Below are 19915 nucleotides of genomic sequence, written 5' to 3'. Positions count from 1 at the left end.
GCGAGTTGGACTTGCGCACGAAGGGTTCCGTACCATAATAGAGCAAAAATAGGCAAAATAGTGTTTTTTTTTGTATGGGATTATTTAGTTTATTTTAATTTTATTATTAATTATTAAATTATAAATATAACTGAGTATCTTGTGAACATTTCAAGTGCCTACCTATTGCTATTATTTAGATCGAGCGAAAAAAAGCAAAAAAATCACGATGTGTTGTATGGCTCCCATACAACAATCGTGATTTTTTTTTCGAGCGAAAAAAAAGCAAAAAAATCACGATTGTTGTATGGCTCCCATACAACAATCGTGATTTTTTTGCTTTTTTTCGCTCGATCTAAATAATAGCAACAGGTAGACACTTGAAATGTTCACAAGATACTCAGTTATATTTTTTACCTTAAATTTTTTTTGTTTTTAGTTTTTGTTGTTATAACAGCAACAGATATACACAATCTGTGAAAATTTCAGATTTATAGCTATATAGCAGTTTTTGAGATAGAGCCTGGAGACAGACAGACAGACAGACGGACAGACAACGAAGTCTTAGTATTAGGGTCCCGTTTTCGCCCTTTTGGTACGGAACCCTAAAAACAGCTCTTATTTACAGGCAAAAACTTTGTCGATTTTTACGATTTGGTGACATTTTTATTTCTCTTCGCTTTAAAGCTAAACAGACTTAAGTAAGTTTGTGTGTTTGTCAATAGAAGAAAACCGGCGGAAAATGAAACAGCGCTTGCGCTGTGTTTCGCCGAGTAAGGCAGTTTACCGGAGGCCCAATCCGGAATAAATATTCCAAAAAGGGAATAGGGTAGGCCTATTCCCTTCCCTACCCTTCCCTATTCCCTTCCTTACCCTCCCCTATTCCCTTTTCAAAGGCCGGCAACGCACCTGCAGCTCTTCTGATGTTGCGAGTGTCCATGGGCGACGGAAGTTGATTTCCATCAGGTGACCCGTTAGCTCGTTTGCCCCTTATTTTTTTTTAAAGAAGTTCCATTTATATTTCTTTATCGACATCATGTAGCCTAATATTGTAATCGGTACATGAAAGTTTTTGTATCTCAGTGGGCGCCTGTGGCCTATAATCTACGGCGTTCAGGCGGCCAGCCGGAGGGTGTCGCGAGATTTGAACAAAGATGGCCGCCAATAATTCCATTATTGTGATTAGGGTTGATAAAAATGAAATTAGCTTTTATGTAAAACAACATTCCATTTCGCAAGCCAATACTTAGTCAAAATGCAATAGTTTCTAACGCTGAGTTAGATATGAGGGATTTGATATGGTACCTACGGGCTACAATTTGACTATATTATTATATGTATGTCAAATCCTTATTCCTGACTCTATTTTGCAGACATATAATATAATTATGTAAATGGCAAGATGACCTTATATTTAGTAACATATAGCTCCAATTCTCATTCCCGCAAGGGGTCTCCTAAAATTTGAGACCCCTGATGGCTTTTTAAAATCATTAAGGAAAACACGACTAAAACAGATGAATTTCAACTTATCCTGCAACAACTAAAACAACTTTACTTTTTAAAAGGTACAACTAGATTTTAAGAACAACAAGCACTCTAATAACGTTTTTCAACCTGTAGTTCGAACAGGTTGAAAACCTTCACAAAATACTTTTTCATACCAAGGTCGCATCATGAAAAAGGTTTAAAACAGCTTTACATTCTTACATGTTACATAATTATGCGCGCTGACAACCCTAATGACGATAGGGCTAGCGGACGTGCTGGAGCATCTAATGCGATGTGATTCGGACCTCCGGGCTCTTCAACCTCTAAATATCTGTGGTCCTTACGTCGTTATCATAGAGGTTATTTTAGAGGTAAATTAACTCTGAATGGAGTGTACTGGCCGCCCGCGGTCACCATGCGAACTGACAATAGAGGCAGTGTCTTAGAGTATGTAATAAGCTAAGTCCAGCGGCAAAATAAAAGCCCACTGGAACCAAATATGTATATTTCCGTAAAGGTAGCTCAGGTGCATCTATTACTATACTAGGTATATCTGTGTACAACATTGATCAAAACCTGTCTAGTATGTATTGTAACGTAACATTGGATGCAAATATGGAAGTTATATTTCCTTCTTGAATATGTAGTAAATACATAGTTTAATGAGATGTGAAACGTACTAGAAATCATTTCCTTTATTATCATTAATTTATCCCATTTCTCTGTCAAAATATCTTAAGACTTATATGAACGTTACCGTACTGACGTCATAAAATCGAGTCTCGAGATATTCCTCGCATCGTATATCTAAGAAGTAGTTTGCGACACAGCAAGTAGGTCAGCATCATTGGGTAACAGAGTCTTAACGGACACTTGTGTACACTAACCATTATATTACGGAGACTGCGATTAAAATTGTCTAAGAATAAACGGTAAATGGTACCGCTTTTTGGGGAATTCAAATAAAGAATTTAATACTGCGAAACTTGATTTGAGTGCAAATTTAAATTGTTTTGAGTGCAAAAATCTAATTTTAATGCGTGTTTTTTGCTTTATGCTTGTGAAGTTAGCCTTTAATTAAATTCGAGCCAGGTTTAAGTTGAGTCTGGATTAAATATTATCTTGCCTCTCTTGTTTTCTTGTGTGTTCCGAAAGAGACCACATGTTCTCCTAGGTTTAATTTTAATCCAGATAATCCAAGTAGTAGTGAAGTGAGCCTTAACCATTTTGTTGAAAGTGGCACTAAACCTAGGAACCTAACCTAATCTAACAGGTTCATAGAAAAGCTGTCGTTAACAAGTATCTAATTCAGTTACCTATTTTATTTCAAACACTACAATTGCTCTTTAGACTTTAACACTATAATTGCCTAGATAATGATGGTCTACTGACAGTAGTTTATTTCCTCAATAGCATTGCTTTATATTTGGTTATATTATCAGGGCCGGATCGTGAGCTTAGGGGCTGAAACTACTAACTGGCTGAAACTAGGGCTGCAACATTTTAACTGTCAGTTCGTACCAACTCCTAAATTGCATAATAAACCTTGATCGTAGGATTTGTAGGACAAAGCATACATGCATATTTGTTTTATTTAATAAAATTATAAATTCTCTCGCATTATCGTCTATTTTTGGCCCTTGAACTCATGGGGCCATGGGCTTAAGCCCAAATAGCCATATGGTAGATCCGGCCCTGTATAATATTATGTTTGAAGTTAGCCAATCAAAACGTCAGGTTTTGGCCATCAAGTCAAATTAAAAGGTACTAAGAATACTTTCTTTACAGAAAATTTTATAGCTTCATACTTTTAGCACCCATTGGTAAAGCTTTAGCACAAAGAAGTTAATACCTCGAAGGTGGCAACATTGTACCAATATTCCATTCTAAGTTATTTACCAAGGCGTTCCAAAATCAGTCTTTAAGCCGTCTGCAGAAGGTCCTGTGAAAGGTAAGATGAGAGTGAACAGATATTTTGTAGGATCTAGGAATCTCGGAGTGCGTTGACCGACGATTAGACGTTTTTATGGCGACGGCCGCAGGATGTACGTGACTTAGTTATTAGTTACAAGTTTGAACCACTTCTGCTACCAACCACTAAACATGGCCTATAGTTGGTCATTCCAAATGAAAGATGTTATAAATCCATACTAATATTATAGCTATGCGAAAATGCGTGCGTTAACTCTTCACGCCCAAACCGCTAAAGCGATTTTGATGATTTTTGGTATGGAGATACACATGTCCCGGGAAAGGACATCGATACTTTTGTCCTCAAAAATGTAATGCGCGAAAAATGAATTTTGGTGTAACGGAGTTGCAGGCGTCATCGAGGGTTATTCAAAATTTCTAATATCCAATTAGAGCCACTACGACTACTAAGACTAATTATAACCACTAAACATCTAAGCTTATAATGACCATTAAAGACCAACTGTTTAATGGTCTTCAATGATTACTCGGCGGTTTGTTTGTCTTTATTTATGTTGTTCTTAACTTCTTATATCATATTAGAACCACTACTAATGACCACTAAAAGTTGACCAGTAAAAATGGTTTACAGTTAATCTTTAATGGTTTTTAATAACAACTTGGTAGTTGATGCACCTTTATGGTTTAAATAAAATATAAGTAACATAAAGACCATAACATGCTCCTAATTTTCTTTATGGATACTTAGATTTTATTGCAAATTTTGTATACAAAATATAGCAATACTGCTAGATAGTATAGCTGTATATACAAATGTATGTTATATATAACTTACATTGTACAATGTTCATACAACATACACACTCGTGTTGGACATAGTTTTTCATACTAGCGGGAAAACTGCCACACCTTATGAGTCAATGGTTTTCAAGTGATATTGAGTCATCGTGTCTCATGTCATTCATTACTAACTAGTAGGCGCCAATATTATTTACATCCTATGGGTTTCGTTTAATATTTATCAACTTATTATATAAACTCGAATCGCTACTTCTGAAAAGTGCATGAAAATAAGCAGGCTACTTGTATGGATCTGGGCTTAACCCATCAATCCCCAAGCGGCAGCCGGCTGCCGCATTACAATTGAAAATCTATTGTGTCTGCGATACCCACGATGGAGGTGCCACACTTCAATTAAATCAGGGGTTCCCAAACTTAAAATGACTACTGCCCACTTTGAGAAGATTTTTTTAGCGCCCCCATTGTTTTACCTACTTTCTTATCCTTTATTTAAATTAAGGGTATTTTGCCCCAAATTTTATAAAAATGAATACAAAATGCTAAATTAGTAGTTTTCAAAGCTAGCCAAAAGTTAATATAGATGCAATTTTTATTTAAAATGCATATCTATGAAATGAAATTAATAATCACCCCCCTAAGCCCCTACACAACGCCCCCTTCAAGGCCTTCAGCGTTTTGGGAAACGCTGAAGTAAATGAAGAGTTTGACAGATATAACGCATGGAGTTTTGTCTCTCTGAATCTGAATCTTAATTTAATTACATTCAAGTTATTAATATTATCGTCTCTGAGTGCGGCGGTTACGTCTTATGACTTGGCAATATGGTTCAAATTTACTCGGTGGATTTCTGGGCGACTGTACCGTCAGTAGAACCAATATGCTATCCAAGGCTATACAGTCGCGTACAATCGAGTTATAATTGTACACATCGAGACTTGACATCGTGGGTGTACTTGTCGCAGTCCGCCCAAAGTATTGTCAGCCGAGTTTAGATTTACATAACTAGGCCTTTTCAGCCGTTGTGGATGATTTATATAGTATTTTCAGAGCGAAGTAACCACTCCTCAAATACTGTAGGTAGTGCCTAGGACAATATTTTTAAATGTCCGTATGGTTGCCCAAACACATACGGCATTCTCGCAAAATAGTCGGCCTAGTGCAGAGGAAAGAACTAGTCAATACGTCTGGGACCAACTATGTGCGGGTTTCCTCACGATGTTTTCCTTCACCGTACGAGCGTCCGTATTATGTACTTAAGATCAGAAAATGTCTCATTGGTACACGCCTCCACCCGGGATCGAACCTGCATCCTCTAAGAGTGCGAATCAAAGGTCTACCCATTAGGCCACGAACGCTCCAGACGGACGCAGCCGGCCCATTCGTGCTGAAGCATGGCTCTAAAAAGCGTTAATTGTAGCAGCGAACGTTTTTGTCAGTATTCTGATATGACGTGTGACTAATCTATGTAGATTATAGAGCAAGCTTTTACTATTCATATCTAGCTTTTTCATATTTAAAATCAAGCCATAGAGAATAGACTCACAACAGATAATATCTCCCAATCTGTAGTCAATTTATTTGGTAATTGCCTCTTAATTATTTTACGGGTTGTGATCAAAGATTGCTTGTAGCTTCAATGACTTGGCGAATTTTCGTTTCGGCTTCCGTCGAGATGACCAGCGTTTCTACATTGAATGGTTTAAGCTTAAAATTGATAAAGTGGATAATTTTGTTTTTGACCGACTCCCAAAAAAGGGGGATATGTTTTGAATCGTGTACTTATTTAAAATTACATTTTAAGACTTTTCGAGGGTTCAAAGTTATGTGTATTTTGCAGGGCAAGTAACTTTATGATGATATAGCTAACAAGCTATCTAGGAATTTAAAATTTTGTTAGTCTCGCTAAAACTCGAAAATGGCTAAACCGATTTGGCAAAAGTTAGTCTTAAATGTTCATGGAAGTCAAGGGAAGGTTTATATAAGGGGGAAAGTGATGCAAAGTTCACCGGGTCATCTGGTTTGTTATAAAATGAGATGGTGCAGGTCATCTCTCTGAATGACTCTTGGATGACATGCATTAGCTATTACCACAGAAGAATGTACGGTTCCCGAACAAAACTAATTACTGCGCCAACTTGTAAACTTAACTTTTTTATATTTTTCTCGACGCTATTAAAAGTTTACTTAACCACTGTCGGCTAACATAAAATGCGTTATAAGCATATTATTTCGCAATTATTCCTAGTGCTATGTCTCAAATGACTCTTTCGCTGCTACAATTAACACTTTACCGAGACCATTGGCATAACTCCGGGAATAACACTTGTTGATTACCGTAATAAGGTACAAAAATTTTGACGACCTCTGTGGCTCAGTGTCGTGACGACCTCGGTAGCTCAAGCCGGGGGTGGTGGGTTCGAATCCCGCCGACGCAACAAAAAGTTTTCAATGTTCCTGGGTCACATCCATGACCCATATTAAATTTGTATATCGTATAGTAAAATTTTTAAATATTATAAAAGTAACACAACTTCTTCAGGTACATTAGCACGGAGCCAGACTGACGTGGTGTGAAGTGTCCATAGAAATTTTAATTTCCGTAAAATAAGCATTTTAAGCGGTGTGTGACAGTCGACAGAAATCCATTGATGCCACCGTCCAAAGAGACGGTGGTATCATAGTGGATTATTGTAAAGACAAGACGTAGTAGCTATATCTACATTACAACTAAAATCATTTAATTTCCTTTGTCAAAATAATGATTATTATTGACCATTGACGACCTCTGTGGCTCAGTGGTGAGCGCGTTGGTAGCTCAAGCCGGGGGTCGCGGGTTCGAATCCCGCCGACGGAACAAAAAGTTTTCAACGTTCCTGGGTCATGGATGTGTATTAAATATGTGTATCATATAATAAAAATCTTAAATGTATGTATAGTATAAAAGTATTAAATATATTTCCGTTGTCTGGTACCCGTAACACAAGTCCTTCAGGTACTTACCACGGGGCCAGACTGACGTAGTGTGAAGCGTCCATAGATATTATTATTATTATTATTATATTATGTGACAAGATCTAAAACCTCGGTTAACAAGGTCATTTTTTGATCCTTCTAAAAACGTCACGCAATTTGGGTATTTCCTCTAGCTGCTGCTGCATAGGTATTTAGGGTAATAATGCCTTATCCTATAATAGTAGTTAGTACTAGTAAACAGAATTTTACTAAAATAGCACTGTGTTGCTTGCATCGCTCAGATTCCGATGCTAAAGGCTAAAGTAAATTGGATAAACTCTACATAGTTTTTTAATTTTTATCTCATAGATAGCGCCCCGAGAAATTTTAAAAAAGAACTAGACCGGCCAGAATATATAAAACACATAAGTTCGAAATACGAATTACAAAATAAAATGTCGGTTATTTAAAGTGCTGGCTACGGCCTTTTATTTTTTCTCCGCTTCGAATGCGAGATGTAATATTATGATATCAACTTCAATTTACAAAGAGTTTTATAAGAATAAGGACTAGCATTTTTATTTTTTATAACAGCAGGTTTTATAAAAGGATTAAACTGGGCTAGTTTATTCACTAAAGTACATAGTGGAGATACTGGTATTATCCATACTCAATGAATACTAAAGTACGTTAAGTGAATAATAAGCTCGCCAAGTGGACTAAAGCTATACAAATAAAATTTATGATATTTACAGTGCAAACAATAATTTAAATGATATAAAAAAATAACATTACTCAGAAAGACATATTTTTTTCTAAACTTCATATTATTTTGAAGGCAAGGGCAAAAATAGAGTTTGTAATAATATGATGGGAGCCATGGGCGCCGGCAGAAATAATTTTTAAGGGGTGCAGATTTTAGTATTCCTTCTGTTCTTTTCTTTTCATTTTTTACGAATAATAGTGACTATCTATTTACGTCACATAAAACGTATACACACACACACACAGTGCCGAAACCTACGATTAATAAAAACTAGCCGAAACATTACGAACTATCCTTGTACGGCATGGTAATAGGGTTACAAAATGCTTTTTATTTCAATAATTCCTGTTGATCCCGAGATTCCCAAGGGGTGCAAGTGCACCCCCTGGCACCCCCCTGCCGGCGCCCATGATGGGAGCTCCACTTCCATAATAATTATTATTATTTGGTTTTGTTTTTAACGTCGTTTGATGTATTATAAGAGGCAGAAGAAATACTGTACATAATTTGTAATATTTCAACTGTTCAAAATATATTTCAAGGTATCCAACGCGGTTTTAAGATACATCCTGGTAACCTGTGTCAAATTTATATTTTTTATGAGAATATGCCACTTTATTTCCGCCGCTCCATACACGTCATCTGTTGTAACTATAGGGCTCTATGGACACTGCCGTTAGCCTCGAATCTCGGACCGCGAAATATTGTAATGTATTTAATATTTAATGCTACATTATATGACGTGTGAGTTTTTTCGGGACCTCGTTAAAATTTGCCCACAGCATCTGGACCCCTCCATCTAAAACTACAAGTGCCAGTTGCCGACCCCTGTCCTAGGGCGTTGTCGCCCCTAGACCGTGGCCTATAACGGCCTATTTATAAAGCTGGGGCTGCTGATAACAGACATACGTCGACGGACATATTATTATTAATAGAGGAAACCGAAATCTTAGTAAGTAATGGGGTTTTTTACCCTTTGGGTAGGTACTTTTAAAAGAGGTAAAATAATAAAGAACGAATCGATACGGAAAATCGTAACAAGTATAGAAATCTCAGAACTCCCAAGTCCCATGGCGCTGAGACAAGTGGCATTGTGAAAGTTCCGAGTAGGAAGCGATGATGCAAGTGCGTCTGCAGTACAGTAGGTACGTAGTACAGTGTAGTCTGTACCACAGAATACATATAAGTTTAACAATCTGTACGTAATTATTGTCTTTGTCTTGCGCCGGCAACGCACTTGGTCTCCCCTAGTTATGGTCCTATCAGGTATTGCGTTTCCATTTCCGAAAATAATATAAAATCAATTGATTTTTTTATAAAATCTCTGCTATCTATATAAATTTAATAATTCTTGACGTGCATATTACTTATAATTAGACATCGGATTATATGCATTTGCATACGTGCATATGAAAATGCATATAATGGCACTTTTTAGGCGATAGTGGTAGATAATTATTATTGGTGGTGTAGGCTACGGGAGGAGGAATTTTAAATAAAATTCTGGATGTACGAGTAAAGTCACGGTATATTAACGGAAGACCACAAATATGTACACTTCAGAAAAAACTAAAATAGACTGCCCCAAAATCCGCCGACAATTCTCTTTTATATCATCCCACAAAAAAAACAGTTGAATTTCGAGGCGTCGCTTCGCCATAGACAAAACATAACTTCGTTTCTTTTTTTACATTTCTTAAAGGTGCAGTACGGTGGAGGTCGCGTCGCCAACAGGTGGTGTATAAAAAATGAAAAATCTTGGATTTGATGAAATTATAAAAATTGACGCTTTTATTAACGACACCACCGGAAAGCTCTTCAAAAAATAATAAATTTTAATAATAAGTGACTTTTGATTGTGCATATTTTGTGCATATATCGGCCAATTTATCGTGCATACTTGCATGCATATTTCTGCTCTTTGATCGTGCATATAATCCGATGTCTATACTTATAACATTGTACCTTCATAACTTTTCTTCCATCTTACTTTGGTAGGTACTATCCAGGGGGGGGGGGGGGGCAGTATATTATCTAGTAATTTTATTTATAAAAATCAAAAAGTAAGAAAACGAATTTTTGCCATTTGTTTGAAATACAATATTTTTACAACTAAAATTATATTTTTTTTATTCTTTATAAACACCTAGCATATAAAAAATCTGATTTGCCCCCCCCCTGGCCCAGAACCTGGGTACGCCCATGTTTCTACATCCGCGTTTATTTTTAGTTACGCGCCGTGTTCATCGAAAGCCAAACACGACCGTAATATTGATGGGCCCTTTGTACGGTATATATTCCGTATTCATAATTCGCACAGTGCGATATCGATCTTTGATCCAATCGCACTTAATACATTATCCATCATTTCTCATTGCAGTCACGCCTTTAGTTTGTGAAAAGTAAAGGGCATTCGTACAAGTCCGATTTAACTGCAGGTACAAATTAAAGTTGTTTTTATTCTCGAATCATTCTTGACATTCGACACTGTAAATCAATTCAAAGGTAACCATCACAGAATTCACAGTTCGGCTTGGAGTTAATGATTTAACCAAAGATATAAATAACCGTTATAATATGGTTATTATAGATATTTTCTTGTAACATTCATGAGATTGTGAGAATTACCTATATTAAGTATATCAAAATATTCTATTAAAATATTAATAAGTACTTATACTTAGTGTTTTTTGTTGAAGCCTTTATAATTTTTTTATACTACGTTTTTAAAATGTACAAGTTTAAAAGGCTTATGTGACGAAATTTTATTATTTATTATTTTTCGGTTTGAAGATTTTCAAATAAAATAAGGCTGAAGTCTTTATGCTCACCGTGTTTCCTTGAAACGGAACGAAATGTCAAACGTGAAACGTCAATGTCGCCATGTCGCTAGTGTGCCCGATTCATAGCAAGTAGAATTAAAACACGTCAGTATTTTATTAAATTAATAAGATAAATTGTGCTGTAAGATACTGTTTACTTATTTAATATTATATGTGCTGCGCTATATTATCGCTCGGGTACGGATATCGTAGTATTATATTTGGTTTATTATGTTTATTTGCATTATTAATATGCAGCGCCCTGTGCCGCTCGATTTAATAAATTATTGTATTTCTAGGGGTTTGCGGTATGGAAATTAACAGGATAGTTAGCTTGCACTTCTTAATCGTCTTTATAATAATCTGGAGGGTGTCCTGCGATGTGAAGCCGCCAATTATCAACCCCGGGATACTAACTCCGGCGAAGACTATCGGAGAGTGTCACTCGTGTAAAATATTCATAGAATCCTTTAGAAATGGCCTCGAAAGAACCGCTCGAGGTAAATATGAGGGGGGCGATGCCGCGTGGGAGGAAGAAAAGCTGAAAAAATCATACAAACGCAGCGAAATGAGACTGATAGACATACAAGATGGTCTATGTAAGGAGGAGTCAAAATATGCCGTGCAGTGCCACCATACGGCGGAAAAAGCCGAGGAATTTATAGAGGAGTGGTGGGCCCAAAACCCTGACGAATCTGACGATCTATTCACTTATATTTGTATTGATAAAATGAAACTGTGCTGCCCGAAGCATCATTATGGCAAGAGCTGCACGCCGTGTCCCGGTGACCACAGCAACCTGTGCAATGGTCACGGCAGGTGCCGGGGGGAGGGCACGAGAAAAGGAAATGGGACCTGTTTGTGTGACCCGGGGTACAAAGGACCAAATTGTGATGAGTGCGCTCCAGGGTATTACCAATCTAAGAGAGATGATAAAGATGTATGCTTGAAGTGTCACATCTCCTGCATGGGAGGCTGCAGAGATGGCACAGCTCGGGACTGCATTGCCTGCAAACACGGCTTCGAGTTTGACATCGACGAAGGCTGCATGGACGTTGACGAGTGTAACGATGAGAAAGTATGCAAGCCCAACCAGTTCTGTGCTAATTCTGTTGGCTCATACAAATGTATAAACTGCCATAAGTTCTGCAACGGATGCTACGGAGACGGCCCAGACATGTGTAAAAAGTGTGCGGACGGGCACACCAAAAAGGGACAATTTTGTTTGTCTGACAGCAACATGGATGATGAGGCGGAACGGTTAACTAAAACAAGGTAAGTTAAATGTTCCCACAGTTAAGATAATCACATTTTATTATTTCCTTAACAGATAATGCCTGCCTAAACAATGACATGAATCAAAAGTTAAGATTTCATACTAATTTTTATGAAAGAAATGATGGTTTTACTTAATATTTTTAGTCTAAATTTATTTTTAAAGAATCAAGACAAATGAAACTATGTGGTAATTTGTATATAAAGTTTGTTTTAATAGTGTGTTACAACTTAAAGAATTTCAAATAGTGGCTACGATAAAATCTTTATTGATCAATATTGATACTCAATAAAAAATAAGAAAAATCTATACAATATATTGTTAGATTCTTATAACAATAATTGGGTAAAATAAATTACTAGTAATTATTTTTGTGATATTTTTTACAGAAAAGAAGAGCTGTAATGTGTAGTGTGATTAGTTAAACCAACGGTAAATTATTATAATTTTTTGGTGGTGGGTTAAGGTCCTTGAATAAATGCTTAAATATTACTTAAATAAATTTTTGCTTAGAAATAAATTATAAAAAATATATAAAAATTTGCTTATATGTACATAATATAATTGCAAGAACTTAATTATAATACCATACATGATACACATAAACTTAAAAACAACTAAAGTAATTTTCACTGACTTACTTTCTTGGGAACAATTTTATACTAACACTTGTTTATTTTATTATAATATAATTATATTAACATGCTATGTTTCTTCATTAGGTACATAACATATGTGGGTCTTCTCGTGGCTACAGGGATTCTGCTTCCGAAGTCAACACACATCGGAAGCATGGTCGGTATAATGGTGTTGTCGTACATAGTGGGTGCCGAGTACTATTGTATGATAAACGGACACATGGGACTCATTAATCTAAAAGACTTGGATTTGTTCCAGTTGTTTGTGTTATAACGAAAGCAAGCGAAGAGCAAGTTTTTGAAGTGAATTTACGATTTGATTCAGTATTAATTTATAAAACACCACCCCAAGTGGAACAAACTAAGCTAAACCAAAATTTTATGAGAATTAAGGGCACTTCTGAAACCTGTATGTTTAAGGATTTTATAAGTGACAGGCTATCTGTATAAAATATTATGTAATCCATTTTGGTTTAGTTGAGTATAGGCATGGGGCATGCTATCTTGAGTCTGTTATTGCAGACATCAATAAAATGTATACACTTTTTTTTAAATGCACTATTATCGAGATCGGTTAAAATAAATAAAGACTGTAAAAGTAAGTAATAAATAAATTATTGGTAATATTTTAACAGGTAGGTTAGTTTGGGTCGGCCAATGTACTGCCAGTGTAGTCACATTACACATAGGTACAATTATTGTACACTGGTTAATGGTTATGTAGTGTATAGATAGGTATCTAGTCGCATGAAATCAGTGTTTATGAGAAATCAAGTACTTAATCTACTAACAAATAAAATTGTACTCCATATTAGAGTAAAATACTAACTCATTAAATATTCCGGTCACCATAAATCACTGATTATGTGCCTAGTGAAATATGTAATTGTAAAAAGTCTGGCCAGAAAAAAAAATGCAACATTCCAAATTCGAATGAAATTTTTCACAAGCGCAGTGTGATGGCAGCTTTATGTTTAACATGTAATGGAACTAGGTTAACCCATCAATCCCCAAGCGGCAGCCGGCTGCCTTATAACAATCGAAAATCTATTGTGTCTGCGATACTCACGATGGATGTGCTACAAAGAATGCATCTAGAAATTAAAAACATAGCAAGTTATCTCTTTAAGGCGACGCCATGATAATTTGGCTGTAGCGATATCGATTTTTCTCGGCAATGACTAAAGCTAAGAAATTAAAGTTCATTGTCAGTATTCATCATGTCTTTGTCTTTGAATTACCCATAGCATAACACAATTGGTCAACTTTTATAACACATAATAATCAATCAAAAACACCTCTGTTAAAAAAAAATATTACTATTTTGCCAACTGAGGAGAGTGTTTTAAGCTTCCAAAATTTATACATAAATTGGTTCAAGCAAACACTTTAATTTGCTCATAGCTTATATGAAATGTATTTATGGTTTTTAAATTACGCGACAAAAACCATTTTGTCACTTACGCCCTTTCCATTTTTTGCTGTTCCATCTCATAGAAAACAAGCAATCTAAAACATATCCAACACGGTTTTTTACTTTAACGCGGCGTCACCTTAACAACTTATATTTTGGGCGGAGTATCTTAATTTTTATGGACTATTTTTCTGGTCATACTTTTCTTAGGCTATCCAAGGCGCTGTTCTATTGGCAGGAAGTATAGTTACACGTATATTATTTATTATCACGGTAGACAACTGTCAATAAGCCAGGCCATCATCTCACCTAGACATTAGACAAATACTTCTATACACTAACGGCTAACCAGCACCCCCTTGCTAATAAAAAGATATACACTGCATACAGATGTTACACCTAAACAATGTCCTTGTCTTTCAAGCGACTTATCAAATATATCAGAAAAGGACAAATAATGTATAACTTTTATGTTCACAGTGTTTGTTTTTATAAAATTAAACCAATAGTACTCAATACAAAAACAGGTAGATTTTGCTCCAAAACTTAACATCTTAGTCCGTATATTAATTACTGTCACTGCATTTTTTTAAGCCTAATGGCGACATTGTAGCACCATTATGACCTAAATAGTAGACTTGTCCTGTAAGCAAACTTAGAACGCCATTTGAATATGAACCATATTATGAGTGCTGTATGGTCGACTTTTCAACATATTTTGCGCATGAATACCAGTGTTTGGATGGATTTATAATAAATTGTGGTAACAACAGTCTTTCTATAATATGTAAGTATTATTTATGTGTCAAAAATATTGTATCTAGGTATGTGCTGGAAATTTTGGTTAGTGCTATTGTTTAGTTTTTGTTATTTTGTTTTTAGAAACGGGCCAAACTTGAAAACGGTTAAGACGCACTTAAACGGAACTTAGTTTAAAGATGGATGGACTTGTATTTTGCTCAGCACACGTTAGACAATAAGTGTAGGTATAGCGGTACCCAAAACTCCATTGTTGTGACGGTTTTATTCGCCGTCACTTAGTTGTAATTGACGGCTTCTTAAACGCTACTTAAAGTTGCCACAAGTCAAAGTGCCTGGAGAAAGAGATGGATAGCATTTGACTTATGACCGGTTTTTGAAGTTATTAAACATGAGTTTATCTATTCAGATATTAAAATATTTGTTGTTGAATAGATAAACTCCTGTCAGAAGCCGGGCATTAGTGCTACTTAACTTGAGTAGGGTTTAAGTATGCCGCGAACTCCCATCACGTAAGTAGGGTCAGGATGTTTTAAGTTACCTCATTAATTGTAAACCTATGTGATAATTATGTTGATTAATTTTTTATTTAATTTTATAATTATAAAAGTTTTTTATGTATACTTGTGTATTATTTATTGTATTATGAAAGTCAGAAAAGGATTTTAAGCAGTGGCGTAGCGAGCGCTATATCCCGCACTCAGAAATATTTAATTATGATTTAACTTATTATTATATTTAATGAAGAGTTTGACAGATAATAATGTACCCAGGGGCTTATGTCAAAATATTAATTTAATTGAATATATAGTCAAATAATTAATATCCGTCTCTCATAATAAGAGCCATTAAAAGTGTCCATGCGTACCTACTCGGTCAAAGTAAAGACTTTACCTTCCTGTTCTTCCTTATAAAAAGAGTCCTTATAAAAAATATTTTATACTTACAGTTAATACACCTTAATCTTATATCTTCTTAGTTTATACTTGCCTTTAAGTGCTCGAGGCATTTGCTTAGTTGCCATTTGATATCAGCAGAAAACTGAAAAGTATCATCCAATTAATATTAGGCTGTAGCCAAATATAGCAATGTTACAGTTTTGTTGGTGTTGTTTTCGCGCATTCGTGACACTCGTGAGCGAGAACCTGTGTCATGCGGTGTCACGTCACCGCGTTATGTCACGACCGTGACACCGATTCCGTTTCGCGCGGAGATAGTGCTCTCTGACCGGTTTACTGTTAGTACCGATTGTAACGTAACTTTTCTGTATTGTGTTATGTGTACTTAAGAGGATACACCAGGGGCTAGAGAAATGAAAAAAAAGTACGTGTAATATCTATAGCTGTCTCCCTTACCTCAAGCCTATACCGCAGAACGCGATAGAGACAACTGCAGAAAATCCAGAAAATCAACGATTCGTTGTCCCCTGATTCCTTCTCCAAAACTTAACCGATTTAAGTACATTTTTCATTAAAGATTAAAAAAAGGCTTGAGCTGTTCCTATGTTTTGCTTTTTTTTGTATAATCTAGCCAAATCTGTTTTCTGGAAGTTTGAACACAGCGGAAAATCTGGCCATTTTTTTGGGTTTTTGAACGTTCATATCTTATTTAATAATTAAATTATGAAAAAAAAAGAAAACATAGGGACATTGTATTAGTGGCTGTAGATATTCAGGAAAAAAATTATAACTCTATTAGCATTATCCAGGGAGGAAACGGGACAACGTCGCCTTTGCCGCGTCATGCAGACTGTATGTGCGCCGCAGACTCGATCACACAAAAAGTGTGCCGTCTGCGATCTCCCTTACTGTAGACTCTACAGTAGAGAACTTCACAGCTGTTAAGAGCGATTATCCTGCTTATAAACTTGGTAACCGTTGTTTATAAACTTACATAGAAAAAACATGTTGCTTAAGGACTGCTAGCAAAATGATCGTTCTGTTATATTTGTGTTGATGATGGGTCTGTAATCCAAGCAGGTCATTTGAATGTGCGAGACAAGTTTCTTCTGCAGCTACTTCACGTAAGTACATCATGGACCAATTTTATGTCATACCTAAGCCTATGATCGCCGTCGGTTGTGCGTGCAACAGATAGCTTTGAAATTAACGTTATCCATCATGGATTATTTTAGATATACCTTTTGAGACTAAAGAAAAATAAATATCTATTATCTGACTCCATTAGCTATGTGTCCACACTATGCAATTTCATCTTGAATTTTCTTCATCATCTTTTTATTCAACTTTCGTTTGGTATAGGTATTCAATAATTGAATGCGTCAAAATCCACCCGCGTGTCCCGCGATGGAAAGAAAAGTGTCATAGGGTCGCGGGCATGCCTCACGTGCGATGTTGACTGCGCTATAACGCATGCCCCTGATGAACAAAAAAAGGCACAGTGTGGACAAAGCTATTGGCCTACGGAGTCGAAAAGTACATTCTACTTAAGATTTTATCTGTAAAGCAAAAGACAAGTTAAGCAACTGAACGTCTGACATTTAGTCTGAGGCGTTCATAAATCCATAATCACTTACGATGGGTGCCTTTCACGCGAAAAAACTGGCTGACTCCATGGCCATAGCAACCAATCGGTTATCTATTGGTTACGGTAACAGCCGCACCTACGTTGCGCAAATAGAGCCGTGTGCTTTATTACGATGACAATAAGGTTCTAAAGGTGCAGGTGTTCGGCACAAAAGCAAGTTATGTAACAAACAAATACGGAGATGTATGCAATTGTAACCGTTTTTGGGTTTTTTGGAGCACCTTGTAAAATATGTTGTTATCCACAACGTTCGAGCAGATTTTTTTTAATGAAATAAGGGGGCAAACGAGCAAGCGGGTCACCTGATGGAAAACAACTTCCGTCGCCCATGGACACTCGCAGCATCAGAAGAGCTGCAGGTGCGCTGCCGGCCTTTTAAGAGGGAATAGGGTAATAGGGGAGGGTAGAGAAGGGAAGGTAATATCCCGGGTAGGGAAGGGAATAGGGTAGGGGATTGGGCCTCTGGTAAACTCACTCAATCGGCGAAACACAGCGCAAGCGCTGTTTCACTCCGGTTTTCTGTGAGAACGTGGTATTTCTCTGGTCGAGCCGGCCCATTCGTGCCGAAGCATGGCTCTCCCACGTCTAATCATTATAAAAGAGCCTTCGGAAAATGTAGCAGCAAGGAAATTGATTTCCAGGTAAATGGGCGACGATCTCCCACATGGGTACTTACTATCAGAGAAGTTGATACCTAGGCAGATGGTGGACCTTAGTAATTTGGTCGCGTTAAGTCAAACCTTTCCGTGATCCGACCGATCACAAGCTAACATTGACCGCCGACGCCGACCAAATGACGTAGATCCGTCAACTGTATAATACTAACTGCATAATAATACCCCCCACACCGGTTTCGGTGACGGTGGCCGGTTTCATTGAAACCAGGCCAGGTACGCAGGAGTAATTTTATAGTGCCCAAGTGTGTGCGCAGTACACAAGAGCACTCTCTATTACTTCATATAACCCAGTGGGACGAAAGACCGACACGACTGGCGAGAGATCAGGCGCAGGACCGAATTTTTTACATGCCCATCCGATGCATGGATCATCTTACTTGTCAGACAAGCAGGAGATCAGCCTGCATTGTCCTAACCAAACTTGGAAATAACATGTTTCCAATGCAAGAATCGAACCCACGACCTCCGAGTCAAGAGCCACACTCTTAACCACTGGACCACGGAGGCGTCACAACTGCATATAGCACATAGGAATCAATTTAGACTCTTACCTTAACATTTAGATGAATGAACCTCAAAACAGCCGGCCTATTTTACTCAGTCTATCTAAGCAATAAGCATACCTCAAACAGTTAGGAAACCCGTCTGCGGCGGTTTTCGTTAGAACGGCGCAGAGTCCCGACCCGTCCGACTCGTTCCACTTCCGCGACCATCTAATGCATTTCAAAACGTTTCTAACGAATACGATTGGCTTTTCTGAGCTCCTAACCAAGACATTTTCTTTATCACTTCTTTATAGAATCGCCGCGCCGATTAAAATGTTTTTTTTTTAATGAAATAAGGGGGCAAACGAGCAAACGGGTCACCTGATGGAAAGCAACTTCCGTCGCCCATGGACACTCGCAGCATCAGAAGAGCTGCAGGTGCGTTGCCGGCCTTTTAAGAGGGAATAGAGTAATATGGGAGGGTAGGGATGGGAGGTGAAGGGAATGGGGGAGGGTAGGGAAGGGAATAGGGTAGGGGATTGGGCCTCCGGTAAACTCACTCACTCGGCGAAACACAGCGCAAGCGCTGTTTCACGCCGTTAGAACGTGGTATTTATCCGGTCGAGCCGGCCCATTCGTGCCGAAGAATGGCTCTCCCACGTATGGAATTGAAATTACACGAGTCGAACGTCAATCTACTTACCTAATATTTATTTCCATACATTTTGATCGGAAATTCTATAAAGAAGCGATTATGAAAACGTCTTGGTTAAAGGGCCAGTAAAGAATATAGTCAAACTCAGTTCAGCGGCTTGGGCGTGAAGAGGTAACAGACAGATAGATAGACTCTTTCGCATTTATAATATTAGTATGGATAATGGATATTTTGTGGTGAGAGCCCATCAGTGGTTAAGAGCCCGTTTCTTAACTTGGTGGTCGTGATTTCATTTCTCACGTTGGATGTAATGGCGCATCCACACATGCCGCCGGCTTATACCGCCGGGTTTGTCGCCGGCTTTCAGACTGCATTGCCACCGAAGCCGGCGGCATGTGTGGCATACAGCATATCCATCTTTAGTTTGGAAAAGGCAGGCTTATCACCACATTCGATAAAAGAGACAAGATCCATGCGTCAGAATTCAGATGAACAAGTAAAATCGTTCCTGCGCCCGTTAAGGTCATCAGCCGCACTGGGTTACGAGCTACGACACGGGAGTAAGTGTCTAAATGCACTAGGCCGAAGGAAATTCGGCATGATTACGTCCGAAATGTATTTTAAATTACCGATGACACACTATTCCGTCGCGTTCCGTCCGTATATTGTATGCGTTTGACATTGAGGGCGTAATCATGCGGAATTTCCGCTGCGTAACTTC

The 19915-nt window shown here is 37.5% G+C and overlaps 2 protein-coding genes across 5 annotated transcripts in view; both read left to right on the top strand.

The window, feature by feature from the left end:
• Window positions 1–19915, top strand: part of LOC121729956 — an 89776-nt gene that overhangs the window by 8418 nt on the left and 61443 nt on the right. The gene's annotated exons all lie outside the window — the stretch shown is intronic.
• LOC121729963 (cysteine-rich with EGF-like domain protein 2) lies at window positions 10801–13427 on the top strand. Of its 2 annotated transcripts, none has more exons than XM_042118727.1 (3): window positions 10801–10848; window positions 11043–12018; window positions 12742–13427. In XM_042118727.1, exons 2-3 carry the CDS (start codon window positions 11054–11056, stop codon window positions 12929–12931), a joined length of 1155 nt encoding a protein of 384 aa, XP_041974661.1. In that variant the 5' UTR covers window positions 10801–10848; window positions 11043–11053; the 3' UTR covers window positions 12932–13427. The 2 variants fall into 2 exon arrangements, with proteins under 2 accessions (XP_041974661.1, XP_041974660.1); XM_042118726.1 differs by having other exon boundaries at window positions 10829–10941.

The sequence above is a fragment of the Aricia agestis genome, chromosome 8, assembly GCF_905147365.1.
Source record: "Aricia agestis chromosome 8, ilAriAges1.1, whole genome shotgun sequence".
Classification (NCBI taxonomy): domain Eukaryota; kingdom Metazoa; phylum Arthropoda; class Insecta; order Lepidoptera; family Lycaenidae; genus Aricia; species Aricia agestis.
Note: the sequence above shows the minus strand (reverse complement) of the source record. Positions and strands in the feature narration are given on the sequence as shown.